General features: G+C 40.3%; 1 protein-coding gene across 2 annotated transcripts; it reads right to left on the bottom strand.

The window, feature by feature from the left end:
• Positions 1-2878: 2878 nt before the first annotated feature.
• Positions 2879-17295, bottom strand: LOC121304354 (alpha-1,3-mannosyl-glycoprotein 2-beta-N-acetylglucosaminyltransferase-like). Of its 2 annotated transcripts, none has more exons than XM_041235445.1 (3): positions 17065-17295; positions 5797-6590; positions 2879-4065 (listed from the first exon to the last, which is right to left on the bottom strand). In XM_041235445.1, exons 2-3 carry the CDS (start codon positions 6505-6507, stop codon positions 3367-3369), a joined length of 1410 nt encoding a protein of 469 aa, XP_041091379.1. In that variant the 5' UTR covers positions 6508-6590; positions 17065-17295; the 3' UTR covers positions 2879-3366. The 2 variants fall into 2 exon arrangements, with proteins under 2 accessions (XP_041091379.1, XP_041091377.1); XM_041235443.1 differs by lacking the exon at positions 17065-17295 and adding an exon at positions 10061-10623.
• Positions 17296-17464: the final 169 nt, after the last annotated feature.

The raw sequence follows: 17464 nt of genomic DNA, 5'->3' as shown, positions 1-17464 counted from the left end.
TAAATGAGAGTTATGCATGGAAGCTATTTCAATAACCACTTATCCCTGAAGTATCACCTCTACCTTGTATGAATGCAATACAGGAGCGAGGGGTTGACATTAACAATGAATGAATTGACAAGTGTGTCTGTGCCAAGTGTGAGGATCAGGCAGCAGGAATAAAACATTCAAGACAGGAGCACCTCACATAACCCACCACTGGCTAAAGGTTAATTCCTACATTGCATAGGGCTAAAGCAGGCAACCTGAACTGAACAGCAGCTCCTGAATGCACTGCCAAAGCAACATAACACAGACTAACACATACTGATGGAAAGGGACAGTAATAAAATGAAGAAAATTGAATTTGGAGCCATCTGATCTGAAACTGGGGATGGGAGGCAAGAGTTGAACAGAATAGACAGGGCAGCCTAACTTGCATATCCTGCAAGACTTTTAGAAATGCACGCCCCAAGATGAGGTTTTAACCTTCACTTCATTAGCTTTATTTTTTAAATGTATTTTCCAGTGGTAACAATTACAGCCAAGGACGTTATTTTAAAGTGTTTTATTTCACCAGAGACCATTTACTGCAGACTAAAGTTGCATGCTGGTCAGCGGCAATGCTGTGAAATGCTCATGACCTCCATTGTTGTACGATTAGAAGCAGATTGCTGACACTGTATCCAGTGAGGTAGCTCACAAACACACAGCAATCTTATGCCTCATTTTCACTGCAGCCCTGGGCTAAAAAAAAAGCATTTTGCCAGACGTGGTATATATCTATCTAAAAAGGTAAAGATAGATATTATGCCATATATATATATATATATATATATCCTGTATATAATAAAATTAAAATTAAACACACACCTTATGTAAACAGTTGTAGCAACACATGGGAACATGTAACACAATAAAGAAGTCCTTATGTACCCTTTAAGCTGCATTCATCTGTCGCATTGCACAAATCTTCCAATTAATTTGTGACAAACTGTCATAATATGTAAAGAGGTAGAAACTCACACTAGCCCTGCACCCAGTCCTGGCTTTCCAAACTACCATCAATGAAGTACATCATTATTAGCTTGGGTTTCACCCCAGTTAGCATGAATCATAATCAGGGTATGTGAGGCTGTACACCCTCTGTGCAGACATTGATGTCTTTCCATCTAGTGAACACTTACCTGCAATACAAAAAAAAAAAACTTGATCTACAGAAGGTGGCCACTAGATGCCACCAATGCTTATTAAAATAAACACTTTCGCTGGAGAAAAAACAAACAAACTACAAAACAAACAAACCAGACTCACAGAAGGGTCAAATTGCATCTGTTATTTATTTTTGTTAGATTTTAAATTATTTTGTCAAGAAATTATCAAACTCATTCAAAATGTTCAGGCCCCCCACCCCGCGCTTAAAAAAGTAGAACAACCGAAACCCAATGGATACAGCTCTAATCTAGTGTCTGTTGCTTGCGTTGCCTGCTGTACTGTGCACAGAGTGACTTGCACTGGCACAGCCTCACTGTACTGTGGTTAGGGCTTGCTTTGTCACTCTACTCTTCAGCTTCTCTTTGGATTACAGAAATAAAATGCACCCAGATTTATATATTTTTAAAATATATAATTTTATCAGAATACTAAGAAAAAATTGAAAGAATACCTAGAAAAAAAACATAACTGGACTTGAAATGGACTTGAATATTGCATCCTCAATTTACAGTCACTCATTTGTGAATAGTGGCAGCAAGTAATGTCATTTCAAGTGGCAGTGAGTATGTAAATTTGCAGGTTATAATCTGGTTATAAAATGTAAGAACTTAACATTTTGTAATAACGGAAATCAACTCAAATTTAAAACAGGTTCTAACTTGATTAATTTTAGTAGGCTCACCATAGACATTGCACTTAAAAGGGCTAATAGCAAGGCTTAAACAAAGGTTACACTACTACACAGTAATTACATAGCAAACACACAACCCTTGTGCTCCAGCAACTGCCAACATACTTCACCTTGTAATGCGACATGTTGCAATTGCAAGTGCACAGCTCTGATTGTGATGACTGTGTTATTACAGTGGTCTTCGGGACTCTCTGTAGTGTTGCCACGAAACTTTTCGGTCCTCTGTTGTAGATGGACACGTTTCCTACATGCATTGATTTTCACTTTGTCTATGGCAGTCCTCTTAACCTGCTTCTGACACAACACTGTTTTTGTGGAGTGCAGGACCCTCACTCATGTTGCTGTAGGTGGGAGCCTAACCCCAGCTGCACAGGAACTGAATGTACAGCTATGGACAATTGTTTTGCATTGCCCTATAGAATTAACTCATTTTGCTTCATAAAGCTGAGTGAAACCTGCTGAATAATGTTACGTTAACGTATTTAATTACATACTGCTTTGTAGTCCCCCCACCCCCCCCATACACTTACCGAAAAACATTTCAAAATCTAACATTAAATACTAATGCAGTACTATTCTGGCCAGCGGTAGACACTTGCATTATCATTTTGTAGTTTCTTTGATTGCATGCTGTTAAATAAAATATCAAAATTAGGTTCAGTTATTTTAAATGATATCTCAATCCTAAAATTCTGGGTGATGCAAAACCTGTAGCCATAGCTGTACAGTGCAGAATGAAGAAATGTGAGAAATCTGCGCCAAGAACAGGCGAGGAAATGGTTTTGCAAAGGACTGTAAAGTAGATTCTGTTTCAAATGCGATTTAACCAGAATATAAGAAGAATCCATCGAACCACATCGTATAAAGACCAGGCAGGGAAACAATCCCGCAAATTGAGATCTTTTAAAATATTTAAAATTAAAACGTGAAATACCACAACAGTTCCCAAATTACAGTAAACAGCATTGTGTGAGTAATCAAGGTGCAATCATATTAGAGAGTCACTTTTATTTAGTCAAACTGGAACAATAAATTAAAGGTGAAGAATTAAAAACATTAAAAAAATACGCACCATATTGTATGAAGGAATCATTGCAAAAAAGTATAAATACTTATTTCAAAGAAAGAGAAAATAGGCAATGTTGGGCATCGTTCGTTTTTTTTGAACTGGTACAGAATCAAGTTAGACAAGTTTCCTTCCTTGAGACGTTCATTTTCCTGTGAGGCTTGATCCTGCTGTTCAAAAACGCATCTGCTGTTGAATCGTTATCAAAACTCACAAAATGAAAAACGTGGAAATTACCGAGTTTTACTAAGCTCCCATAAGCTAATCAGACCTGACTTGTCGACATTCCTGTATATCCTTATTACACCGTAAAGAAAGATGTTGAAATATTCAATATCCAATATTCAGCATTGGTGGCAGCCACTGTGGTTCTACAGTACGAATAAAAATACTCAATCTGTAAAAGGAGGCGGGGCTAACTCCAGGTGGTGTCGTACCCTTTCCATCCAGGTGGGGGTGCCAAAAACACCCGCCGGCCCCTGAACATTAAGCTGACCACGCCTCGATAGCCGGCTCGAGGCACCCCAGATTTCATATCCTCCATGATTCCCAGAGCTTTAGCGAAAGCTTTGAAAGTATCCTTAGTGGAATACTGCACCCTAACCGGCCCTGGGACCGTCACTTTGTTTGCGTGCAGTTCCTCCACCCGGACTGCGGGGGCAGTGTACACGCTTTCCGCAAACGTCCGGTCGTAGGCCTCCTTCTTGAGAAAAGCCAGCTCGCGCTGAGAGAAAGGCACAAACTGGTCGTTGAGTTTGATGAAGTGGAGGTACTGGTCGTAGAACTGGCCCATGCTGACTCCCTTGCGGCCGAATGTCATGGTGCGGGAGATCTCGGGCCTAACGCACGCTCTCTCCTTGCGCTGCCCAGGCTGCCTTATCCAGTCGTCCCAGAAGGAGGCTGGCCACTTGGGCTCCAGCTCCTCCCAGAGCTCCTTGAGCAGCATCCAGCCCAGGCCGGGGAAGAAGTCTGACCGGTAGAGCAGCTCTGGGGCTTTGGGGTCGATCATCTGATCCCTGCCATTGTCGTTCCAGGCTGACACGCACCAGAGGGTTTTGTCCTCCAGGAGAAGGGGGAAGAGTGAGCGGAAATACTCAAAGAAATCAGGAGCGACCTGGGGGGAGAAGGTGCAAATAAAATGTGTTTAATTACAACCAGGCATTTAAACAACACCACGTCTGCTTAACTGGTAGAGAGTAAGAGTAACTTCAAATTGTATTTTTTGTCACCTTTTCTTTTATGATGTTGGCAGACATTCCAAGTAGTTCTTATTGAAATTACCCAAATGCTGTGTTTAACATGCTTTTCCCTACACTGCGTTTACAAGCCGTTCCAGTTCACAGACGAGTTAAAAGGGCTAGATCAAACAAAGTACCTGTTATAGTAAGAACTAGCACCATCTTGTGGACAGCTGCTGTGCTGTGTTTATTTTTGCATTATTTGCTAAAATAACTATACGGATCGGTCTCTTAATATAAAAACACTTTGGCTAGCCTAGCCTACATTGCCTAGGTGTTTGGAATTATTTAAATGTAGCTGTCTATTCTTTACACCAGACTTGAATCTTTAACTATAAGCAGAAAATCAGTCCTATCAATAAAGGCCTCCATGTGTGAAACATTTATACATGCATGGTAATGTGAATAAATATTGAAAACGAGATAAATTAGCATACACTAGATCCGACAACATTTAGGAAACAATCTAAAAATATCAGCTACAAAGCACAGGGCTTCCAAATTATTTCCACTTATGTTAATTCAAGGTTATGTAGGTCAACTGTACCAGTACTATACTTCGTGGTGCTAACTGGGGTCAGTGAAGCACACCAATGTTTCTGTGGATGCCTTCCTCAGAGCAAGCGATACTGTATACTCTCTCTCTTTGTCAACATGTGCTACTCAATTGAATCGTGAGCGAGAAAGAGAGAAAGCACCAGAGCAATGTCAGCGACGCATGTGAGAACGTTGTTAATCTAATAGGCGTTAAGAATTTAAACTAGACACTTGATTCTGAGCTGGGTCACTCTAGCACATCGCACAAAATCCTTGATTATCCCAGGATGTGCAAACCACAAACAGAAAGAAGATTAGCGCAAATGCCCTTAGAGTTTAGCCTGAGTGTGACCAACTTTTACAAGACGGTATTGAACATGCAGGAGACCGACGTTCAGGGTGGTAACTTCAGACAGTAATCGTAAATCAACTGTATGTAAAGAATCTGAATTAAGCAATGAGATGGCAGCCACTGTAATACTATAGCACTACCACATCTTCAATAACTTAAACTGAACAATGTTAATACAGAGTTTAGTGACAATTGCAGAAGCTGTTCTCGAGGACATATGCGAAAATGTGACATTCCCAGTGGGGAATAATAACAAGAGACGCCCTACAATTCGCATATTCACTTTTTATAAACCTCAAAACACATACACTGTACTCCTGAACTTCTACTAAACATGTGTACACAGGCCAAGGTGTAAATCCTTAACGGTTACTGTTCATTTATCACACGTGATTTATATTAGGGATTAGATTCCAATTCATTTCAACTTTAGGAATATGCCTATTTAAAGAGGATGACGACAAGCTCTCCAGTGCTGTTTTTTTTATGATGCCCTACAACATTAATGTGAAAGAGACGTGCATAAATATTGAATAAATAACCTTACTGTATAAACACTACAGCTCACATTTTTGACTTGACTACCTATGACAACAATCTCAACACATTTAAACTTTAAAGCACTAGCACACCTAACTTATAAACCTGGGAAATAATTATACTTTGCAGCATGTCAAGCTTTGCAGACTAGAAGTGCTGCTTGGTTAAACAGTATTACCTCCAGGTCATCCTCCACAATGATGGCCACCTGGTATTTGAAGGTGTGGAAGACCTGATTCAGAGCCCAGCGGTAATGCCGGGAGATCTTGTAATAGCCCTGGAACTTCCTGTGGTCGGCCCGGACCTGGATATCGCTGAGGTCAGGCTGTCGGAGGTGCATCACCTGGTCCCCGTACGAGCCGATCACCCTGGCCGTCTCCTCGTGCCCGCAGTCCTGGCTCACAATAATGGGGAACAGCTCCTTGGAAGGGCGGTAGTACAGCAGCTTATCCAAGCTCCGGCGCACTGTGGGGCGGTCACAGGCGACCACTAACACAGGAATGACGATATCTTTCACGTCAGGGATTTTCTGCAATCCTGCGTTCTCCGGTTCCCTCGCGCCAGCGTCCTTTTTGTTTAATTGGACGGGATTTTTGTCTTTTATCTGGCTGTTGTTGTTTTTTTTCTTCTTCTCCCACAGAGAGCGGTAGCTTTGAATCTGCTGCAAGAGCAGCTTCTGTTTCTCCAGCTCCGCCTCCACTTCTTCGGCCAATTGCACCACGTTTCGCGTCAAGTCCCCGTCCCACTCCCTGCCCTCTCCCGGCTCGGCCCCGCCCCCGGTCCCAGTGCTGCCAATGGAAGGCCGCCACGACAGGAAGAGGAGGAGCAGGGCGTTCCAGGCGATGAACAGCACGACTCCACAGATAATGAGGCTGGCTCTGCGGACCATTCTCCTCCAACAGAGAGACAGAGTGCGAGAGAGAGATGGGTCAGGGGTGAGGATCTGTAGGGGTTTAATCCACTGCCATCAATCTGGAAGAGGAAACATTATTTTTTATTTTTTATTTTTTTTAAGTAAGACTAAGTAAGAGTTTGGTATTTTGCTTAAGTTCCAGATAGTGTCATGTTCAACAAAGAGAAACAGATAACACAAAAACATGCACTTATGCTATGCTGAAGCCTGAACACACAGCTCTACGGCTTCTCGTAGTTAAAGGGAAAGTCTCATTGTGGCCTGGTAATCTCAATAAATGTACGACAGATCCAACCATACAACCACGGCCAGGAATACCCCTTGAGGGGCAATTATTACATTTTGAGCCAAGACAGAGAAGCAGGCTGCCCCCGCTACTAATCTAAAACACACGCTTGAAAGAAATATTCTCTCACTAGATGCACAGCTAGCTTTCTCTAGCCAAGGAACGCGCCTGCACTTCATGATCGAAAGTCAAGGACTGCTGTGCGACCCTGCACAGCTCAAACCAACCTTGTATTCAACAGCTAGATCAATCCAAATCAGCAAAGAGCAGGACTCAGCAGAGACGTTTACTATAAAACTACAACACCATTCAGGGTCATTTTACTACATTCTTGCAGAGTTCTCTTCTGTTCTAGTTTATCACAAAGAAAGAAATTTAGCACAGAGTAGAACATGAGGGTATTTTATATATATATATATATATATATATATATATATATATATATATATATATATATATATATATATATATATATATAGATGGGCTTCAGTGAGTTACAGGTAAATAATTCCATTTAGGGTTTCTGTGACGTCACAAATTGCGAGTCTGAAGGTGGAGTTTCTGAACTGTCACAGAATCCCGGGATGGGATTGTTTTCCTGTAACTCACTCAAGAGGCCCAGCTGTTATTTTCTGATGATGTTATTAAAGAAGACGAGGTTCAGTGGTATAGTTGTTTTTTTGTTTTTTTTTTTAAATGTAGCGTTTCAGTGCTGTACAGACATTCAATGTCGTAATCCGTTTCTCCGAGATACGAATGTACCAGATTTACATTTTTTTATTATTATAATTTTTTTTTTATGTATTCTCATTTTGTTGATTTTGTGTTTGAATTGAAATTCGAGGAGTCGAATGGGTCAAAGTTCAAATGTATTTTCTTCTAGAGGAATTATCACATTTTGACATCACTACTGTGGTATTATGCATATATACATATATATATATACATATACACACACATATATGTAAGGTAGGAGGCACTTTTATTGTTTTATTTTTACACACATTATAAATGCATGGGATAGCCTACCATGTGAAGCAGTAGAATGTAAAACATGAGGACATTAAAACAAACAAACAAATTAGGAACCCCCCCCCCCGGAGAGGTGAATGGTGTGTTAACATGGGACGAGCCTCAAGGGGCCAATCGGACTTGTCTCGTCCCCAGACTTTGGTTCGCAAATTTTCTTAGGGCAATATATAAAAGTCACTGGTTCCCGTTTACTGCGTTGAAGTGATTTTCAGACAAGCTGATTAAATGGATAAATCCAGGCTGTAAATGTTTGATGAATACCGGGCTTCCTACCAAAGCCTTATCACTACCACCTCACCACAGGAACAAAATGTTTATTACAGACCATGTTTTTTCCCTACCCAGGCCGCTGGACTGGTCTCACAGAGCTGTGCAGTGGCCCTTGGACAAACTTAGATCAGAATGTGCAAAACTGTTCTGAAATGTTTATCTTTTTTTTTTTTTTTCCTGTTATCGATAACAGTAGACTTGATAAATCCACCGATTTACGCATTTACAAATACGTGTTTTCTCTTCCCATAACGTAAGCACCCAATAGCAGGGGAGCAACGATTCATAGTGCATCAATTGCAACGCTTCCATCACACGACACATTGCATCATAACAGACGCATGTGTCGTCTCTGTGTCGTGATTCAAAACTACAAGCACAGCCTGTTGTAGTTCACCAAATGATTCCTGCATGAAGAGTAACTGTTTTATAATTGGCATGAATGCATACTCTCCATTTGCAATTAAACTGTGTTCATTTTTATCTTCATTAAAATGACCATTTGATCTTACTATGCTTCACACATCAGATATTGCGATATCACATTGTGACCTACACAATATTGTATAGTGACATTAGTGTACTGTTACACCCCTACTCAACAGTGCGTAGAAATACACAGTGAACGACAAACGTTTTGTCATCCAGTTAGCACAAATCTTACCTGAACTCAATGTAAACTAGTAAAACAGGTTGGAAACCTTGAAGAAAAAAGACTTCTAGCCAAAACGCATGTCATTCAGTTTATAAGCAGACCCTTTACTAACTGAACCTCTCACTGGACCTCATAATAAATCATTGTCACAACACACCAGATAATCCCCTAATCAGTAAGAATCCTCTAATCAGTAATAATCCCCTAATTTGCAATGTAAGCACATTCATGTTGGAAATTCCCTAATGTGGTGGCTAGCGATCTCAACCTAACAAAACACCCATGCTACTGCTAAGTTTCTACAATTTTAATATATTTAGTTATTACTGCACAAAAGCTACCTGCACCTCCCTTTTACACGTGTCTGGTAAATGCACTTCCAGCATTTAGCTATGTAACCTAATCTCTTAAGAAAAAAAAAAGCTGGTATGCAACTAGCCTACTGTACTTACGAAAAAAAACTTTTTAAGTCACAAAAACACCACCTAAACCGAGTGTAGGTGTCAATTGAGGTTTTCACAAGTGTAGACAAGAAATAACACCCCCCCCCCCCCCCCCCCCCCCCCCCCCCCACACACACACCCAGCACACCACACACACACACACACAGCGTTAACTACATGAGATTGGCTGCTTCCTTTGTGGCCAAACTACTGTGACGTCCATCTGAAGAAATACTTAAAATACCGTACACAGAACTCATAAATCACAAGCTTGCTCTCCCGCTCTGTCTCTCAAGCACACAGAAAAACACACGTGGCCAGTTCAGTATCTTACACAAAAGCAGTGGGGAAAAAAAATAAAAAAATTCTATATGATGTCACCCTGCACGAACTACAGAAATCAATCAATCTGAGCAAAATAAAACACACCATAGCTTCACTCTCTATAAAGAATGACACTGTTTCTCAGGGTCTGTTGAAAGCCCCTTGCTTCTCTTGAAATACTTCCCCATTTTAACATTTCATTGCAAAAAAGAAAGAAAGAAAGTGCTTTCATGCTTAAAATGCAACTGAAAATAATCCTTAAAAAAAAAAAAAAACCTTCTAGGGAGCAAACTATAGCCTACTTTTGTTCACATTAATTCAAGAAATAAAAATTTGGCATGGCTAGCAAGTGAAAATCGGTCATCTTAACTTAAAAAAAAAAAAAATGTAACAGTGTATAGACAGTAAGAAAGTAATGGAGAATGGAAAAATGAAAGAATGTTAAGTAACGTGATAAAACAGCCTAAAGACAGTACAATACAATCACAGCTACCTAATACAACAAGAGGAGCACATTACCTGTAATTATGCAGAGAAATCTTCAGCTGTGTCGGTTTGTGTAGATCCAGGAAATGTAAAAGTGACCCTAATCTCAATACACCCTCCCTCCCGGATCCTAAAACTCACAGCTTCATCCTGTAACTCGAGACAGCTGGGAAAGCACTTCGACTGCTCTTAAATTCACTACTGGCTTTCTGGTGGACTGAGAAGCTCTTCTGTTTAACACACTCAGTAACAGAGAGACTCTCCCTCTCCTCTACTCTCCCCTTTACTCACTTTTTTTTTTAATCCTCCTCTCCTCCCGTTTCAATTCAACTCAAAACTCAAACCAGAAACTTAAAAAAATGTACTGGCGTAAGTTTACGCAACTATTGGGAAATTCAGTAAATAAAACAATGATATAACTTGCTATCGTTTCTCTCCCTCTCTCCCTCTTCTCACGTTCAAATTTTAAAAACAGGCACAAACAGGACTGTTCAAACACAAAACGAGAACGCTGTGACCAAAGCAGCAAGTACAAGAGGATCTTGTCCTCTCTGTCTCCGACGTTTTAGGAAACGTGTCGCTACACCGAGTCTGGAAACTACACTGCGGAAATGAGTTTAAAAAATTTTGCATTGGTGGGGGGAGTGCCTGCAGCTGACAATTAACTGCTTGCCTGCCATCTGGTTTTGCTTACCTTTGTAATAACACTAAAGAACAAAACCGAAAAAAAACCCTGCTGTAGACAGAATTTTTTCTTTTTTTAAAACCAGCTGGTTTCAGAGACACCCCCCCCCTCCACTGTCAGCAATATTAAAATAAACTTGTAAAACTTTTTAAATCTTGAAGATAAAACAGACTAGCATTTGCCCTTGAATTAAAAAAAAAAAAAAATGTAGTATTGCTAATTATACAACAATCATGGAACAACCTTTTCACATTTGGTGGTCATGGAGTGAATCTTGTTTAAGAATCAATGACCCCGTTCACTCTACTGTGCTGACCCAGGGCCACCTCAGATTTAGGTCTGTAACCCCGTTCACATCTATGAGTGCAGCTCTGGACACTGACTGAAGCAAACCGAAGCCTCATTCAACACTGAACTTGAACACAGGAAAGCAGTCTTATTAGACAGGTATGATTATGCAAATTTAAAGCAAAGTTGTCTGCGTTAATGTTTGGTCCGTGTACTGATTTGGTTATTATCAAACAAACAAACAAGGCTTGCATTTTATTTGCCCCTCCCCAAATGGAAAACAAATAAATCTCTGGACGTAGATAATCCGCATTTTTCCATCTTATCACAGAAATTAAAATTGGTAATGTGATACGAAAAGGCGGCCCAAGTCTGCTTTGCGTTCATATATATGTAAAGGCCGGCCCTGGTCCTGGATTGCGGGCCCTGGGCCAAATCGAAATGGCGGCCTAAATATAGGCCAGCCCTGGTGCCTTTTCTTTTTTGCAGCCTTCACATGAGAGAAAAGGTGGCTCAGAAGCAGCCCTGTGATGCCTTAAACTGCAAGTGTGAACGGGGTCTATCTTGCTTTCTTTGAAATCCAACGACAGCACGACAGAATTTGAGGAATCAGTCCAATGTTAAATGCAGTCCCTCTCCCCTATAACAGCAGGAACATCCCAATAGTGAACTACAGACTGAGACTTAGTGAAGCTGTGTGATGACTGCAGATCCCCCAATTACTCAAACACCCGTCTCCTTGTCATTTCAGTAATATAGAACAACTGGGGAGTTGTAAAACTCAGGACTGGGTGCAGGACTACTGTGCGTTTCTCATCACACCCACAAGCTTACTAAATATCTTGATATCCATATATAGACAGGCAATCTCAAAAATAGAAAAAAAGTTAACCAGCTCTTAGTGCAATGTTTGGTTTGTGCTTGCAGTACCTCTGGACTTTTCAGTTGAAGCCGACAGTATTTATTCAAAGCGAGACCGGGTGGAAGCGAAAAGCCGACGTAGCTACTGAGGTTTGTGGTTCAACTGAAAATATAAGACACAGTCACAAAGTCTTTATGTTCTCTACAGCTGTGGCCAAAAACTTTTGCATCACCCTACAGAATTAACAAATTTTGTTTGATAAAAGTTGAATGAAACCTGCTGAATAATGTTACATTAACATATTGAATTCCGAGGAGTTCCAAAACATTCCTCTCAATATGTTAAATGTGTTTTATACTGAACGCTGAAAACGGAAACTAACATCCCTTTGTGAACCAAGACAGGCAACTGTAAAAGAGATCTAAACCATGTCTGCGTGTCTCACCCTGATCTCCAGGCTGCAGTGTTTTCACTAGGGAATCAGCTGGGACCCCTTGGTTTCATTCACTGGTAAATGATTTTCTAAGCACCCTGAATGACAGTCATGGAAATTCTACCAGCCGCTCCTAAACCTGCTGCGATTCACATGAAAAGATCCAGAGATATCAACACAAGCTTGCAGGAATGGTCATATCTGTATTTTGGAAACAGCTAAACTGGCTCGGCAAACCGGAAACCAGGTGAAAGAAGCTTTTAATAAGGCAGTCAAGCTTCCTCTCTCCTTGAAGCTGTAGAAGGAACTATTAGTTGTACTCGAAACTCAAAAACAGTTATTGAATGATGTCGCCCTAAGTGATTTTTAGTTATTAATACAAACACATATGCACCCCCTATCCTACCTCAAAGCATAACTTAGCTCTATTTCCTGTAACGAAAGACGTCAGAGATGTCGGACTCAGTGACCAAGAGTTGCGTCGCACAGTGAAGAACTTATCTGAAGCAGCAGAGGAGCAACTGGCTGTGGTTGAGACGGAAAGATTCTGGATGGGGATCCCAAGCACAATAGAAAGAAAGCAATGCTGATGTACGGGTAACTAAGCTGGGCTGGGCTGAGTGGGGGATGGAGGGGGGTGATGCTGCGACGCCAGAATCACTGTCGAGCCCTCTTGAGGTGTTGTGGGCTGGACGACTAAACACAGGATGGAAGGTGTCCACTTGAAGCCCCCAGAGATGTATCCTACTTAGCTCAATCCAGACGGTTGTCATGCTGATGCGCTGGGAAGACAGCACTGTAGTTGATCCCCGGAGTCAGCATTGCAGCCGTTGTGTGTGCTGATGCGCTGGGGAGGCAAAATAAGCTGATCCCTGGAGCCAGCATTACACTTCAAACATCAACACCAGGCAGAAGGATATCTACAGCATCAGATGGAAGGAAACGCAAATGGATGGAGATGCAGATGGATCACATTCGTTTACTGTAAAGTTACGTCTTAGTTGGTGCTTATCTTGGCGAGAGCCGAGTTCAAATCAGCATGAAGTTTAACATCTACTCTCAAAAATAACTACATCCCCCCCCCCCCCCCCATGAAATTGTTACCCAACTTTTTTTCTTCATGGCGAAAGGTTTTATGACATTCCAAACCTTACGGTTCAGTTTTTTACAAACCAAACTTATTTTTATGACGTCATGACCAGGTACGGTTCAAAACCAAAAATGTATGCCATCTTTGAACATCATGGTGTTCAAAAAAGGTAATGTCTCATTTTTTGTGTTTCCAATACATGGTTTGGTTTAATAAATAGTCGTTACTATAATTGCCACTGTCCGCAGCTCTGTAAAAACATGTGACTCGAAACTCACTTTGTCCGTACGTACGAGTCACGAAACCGTCACCCGTCTAAACGAGAACGAGCGAGCCACAGACGTGACACTTATTGTGAACTGGAAAAGGAGACCACCCAGGACATGCCACCTATAAATAACTTGCTCCGAAGTGAGACGGTACTTTCCATAATGAATTTAGGACATCGTGGTGCAAGGACCTGCACTAAATGATGGTACTCTACACTTTTTTGTAATGTGTCGTCAACATTTTACTCGAGACTGTTCCGTTACTGGTGCTTATCTTGGCTAACATCATATTTATATATATATATATATATACATATATCTTACAAGAAAACAGGCGACAAAATGCAATTTTGCAAGGTATAAATCCTGATTACTGGAGTAAGAACATATCCTGGATTTATTAAGTCACATTTAACCCTAATTTTAAAACCCTAAATTCAGGACCCCTGTGTGTAAAATGACGTCCTGTTCTTAGCATGTTGTCTGCTCTGATCTCAAACAAGACAAACTAAGCAGAAGCTGAGGATGGGACTGTTTCTTCTGGGATTGTCAATTGGTCAGATCTCAGAAAGATACAGTTTGCAACAGGGCCAGGCCTTGTCAAAAGCTCTTCTTTCTCGGATTGTGATCAGATCACAGAAACGAGATAAACAAAGCAGCAGATCAGGCTAAAGCTTGGTGTCTGTATGTTTCCTCCTGCAAACAGGAGCCTCTCAGCTATTGCCACAAGTGAAACAGTGAAATTTTAGTGTTGGGTATAATTACTGATGCACAGGCTACAACGTTGCACACTGTGAACTATTTCCTCACTCAACTTGTACAAGGAGTGTGTATACTTAGCATGCTTCAAATGTGTCTAAACAAGCACGCCAGTCAACATACACCCCCTGCCATGCCTACACATCAAAATCAGAGCCATCAGTATGATTGATGCCATATCAACCACATGCACAGAACAAGAATTACCAAGTTTCAGAACAATGTGATAAGTAATTTACAGATGGACAGATGTATGGCCAGACAGACAGCAACCCCCTTGTATCTCCACAATCTGACACTCTCAACAGCTTCTGCTAAATGATGTTAATACCTAGTTTCATGCCAACTGATTAAGCGGTTCTCCAAATACATGGAGAAATCTGTGAAGCATGACAAGCGCAGGCACGACCATCTCCACTCTACCTCTTCACAGGGGACTTCATCCCTAGCACGGTGTATTCAGGCAGCCCAATCTGTAACCCAAGCCCAACGCATATCAGCTCCACACAGATGCTTCCTGTTAAATACTATCAGTTGAACAAAACATATCTAAATATAGGCCTTTTTTAGTGTCTGTTTTGCCAAGTCGAAGAAGAAACATGCCTGTTCTACTTGTATGGGCATACTGAGTGATATAGGCCTATGAGATTTCATGAGAGGAGGACACTGGTAGTGTTTAACTAAACCTGTCAAGGAGGTCTGCTCGCTTTCTTTCTGACGAGACACAGTGTACAGAAAGATAGTCAAACCCTTTTAAAATCATTCAAAAAGGAACAGAGTAAAAATGGTGACAATAAGTGAACTTATCAAGAGTTCCCCTATAACCTGGTAAAAAAAAAAAAAATTGTGTTAATAAATTAATAAAACAATATTTCAAATGTCAGTTACACATTGCAGCCTTCTTTGTGCTACTTTGTCAAATGTCAATGCTTTAAAACAAAGTGATATAACAAGGTGCTTGATCCCTACTGAATCCCATTATTTTCTGACCAGGACATTTCAATGTCATGATAATAAGGTAGAGGGGGGGCAATACCAGGGGTGATAGTAAGTAGGGCTGAACGTAATTTAGTAAACAGTCATCAAAGAATTACAGTTGAGTGTAACTTTAAAGTGCATGGTGTTGCTTCATATGTCATCTTTTTTTTTAACTTTATGATGTTTGCATTCAGAGCAGATCTTACTGCAACTGCTCAAATATTGTGTTTGTTCTATTTAAGTCTGTGTTAAAGTGCTCTGACTAGAATTTCAGGAGCTGCTGCTGTCCAATTCTAGTTGCCTGACACAGTAGCATATTGTAAAAGCACCTCTGATGAGTGCAAGAGCCAGCAAACATCTAGAGCAGGGGTCTCCAGCCCTGGTCCTGGAGAGACTCTATCCAGCAGGTTTTATGTGTGTATCATCATCAGTGACTAAAGATCTGGAACACCTGTTAATCTTGACTAATTATGCCAATAATTGGTTCAATTAAGTAACTGAGACTGGCTGGAACAAAAACCAGCGGCCACAGTAGACCCCTGATCTAAAGCAAGGCTTTCCAACGCTGATCCTGGGGCCCTCCACTTGCCTACTGGTTTTCATTCCAACTGAGCTCTCAATTACTTTCAGATCCTTAACTGAATAGTTTAGACCTCCTAAAAAGTTACTTTTTAAGAGTAAAAAGGTCTAATTAGCAAATTATTAGTTACATTAAGGGTTAAGAAATTTTGAAAGCTCAGTTGGAATGAAAACCAGCAGTCACATTGGGGTCCCCAGGACCAAGGTTGGGAAGCCCTGCTCTACAGCATTGTACTGCCAGAAATACAAAAGGTAACAAAGCAGGGGCTGTATAAAAGACAGACTGGCTGAATGTATATTGAATGTATTATGCATTGTTCCTCACTATCTTGTAAAGAGCTTTGTGATGGTGGTCCACTATGCAAGGCGCTGTAGAAAACAAATATTGACTGATTGATGGATGCATGCCTTTCAAAAAGACAGATGTTATTTCCTTGTCAGACTGCTGTCCGTTTAAGACGCGCTGAGCAGTTACATGCTAGGGGCTTTTGTACAAGTTTTACATTAAAGTAACTCTAACATAAAGCTACACAAGTATTTTAATTTGCATTGGAAATATACTCATTTATCAGGATTTATTAAAAAAAAAACACAAGTGAAAAGTATTCTGTATTTGCTAACACTACAATTACACGATTTAAAAGAAAAGGCGTTACAAAAGTGAAGCACTATGCAAACTGTTCAGATTTTACCAGAGTATAATCCTGCCGATTTTATTTTGCATAAAGTATGTCATCATCGTTATTATTATTATTTATTATTATTATTATTATTATCATCATCCAACACAAAACAAATGAGCTTCACGTTTTAAACACTTCGATAACCTATAAATTAATATAACAACACTGCCTTCACACAAACTTTTTTTTTTTTTTCGATTAGCATAGTACCAGGTTGTTGTGAACAAAATTATAACCCTATATATATATATATATATATATATAATATATATATATATATATATATATATATATATATATATATATATATATTTGTGTGTGTGTGTTCAACTGCAAGCATTTAAAACTGCTGTTACTGACAGTCACTGCAAACCTGTGATTAAAGATACAGAAACAGTTTCTGTTTCCCACCTGTGAAGGAAGCGTGGAGTGAAATGTTCTTTCCCTCTGAATATTTCTCAGCCTTTTTCTTATCTTTTCCTCGTTCCAAACTCCATAGTCTGCTCTTTTTATTACCGCACTTTTATCGTCACATAAAAGGTCAGTTTTTTTTCTTCCTCTCAAAATATAAAGGCGCCTGTTTTTTTTTTTTTTTCTTTTTTTTTTAAATTTTGTTGATGTTATTTCGCTGCAAACAGGGGGAAACCTGGATCGACGCAACTTCCGGATTGCCTCTTCCAGAAGTCCCGCCCTTTTACCATGACAACCACAAGGCGGCTTTTCCTGGGTGATTCAAAGCTCCATAACAACCGTTCTGGGGGGGGGGTGGGGTGGTAGTATTTTGGTTAATATTAATATTTTGTTAATATTC

The sequence above is a fragment of the Polyodon spathula genome, chromosome 37 (assembly GCF_017654505.1).
Source record: "Polyodon spathula isolate WHYD16114869_AA chromosome 37, ASM1765450v1, whole genome shotgun sequence".
In the NCBI taxonomy this organism is placed as follows: Eukaryota; Metazoa; Chordata; class Actinopteri; order Acipenseriformes; family Polyodontidae; genus Polyodon; species Polyodon spathula.
This window is presented reverse-complemented; position numbering and strand designations above follow the sequence as displayed.

Bases quoted from the DNA above. Each gene is read 5' to 3' on its own strand.
- LOC121304354 (XM_041235445.1), bottom strand. From the start codon at position 6,507: ATGGTCCGCAGAGCCAGCCTCATTATCTGTGGAGTCGTGCTGTTCATC. The intron at 4,066-5,796 runs GTAATACTGTTT...TTCTCCCCCCAG, and splicing joins TTGTGGAGGATGACCTGGAG to GTCGCTCCTGATTTCTTTGA.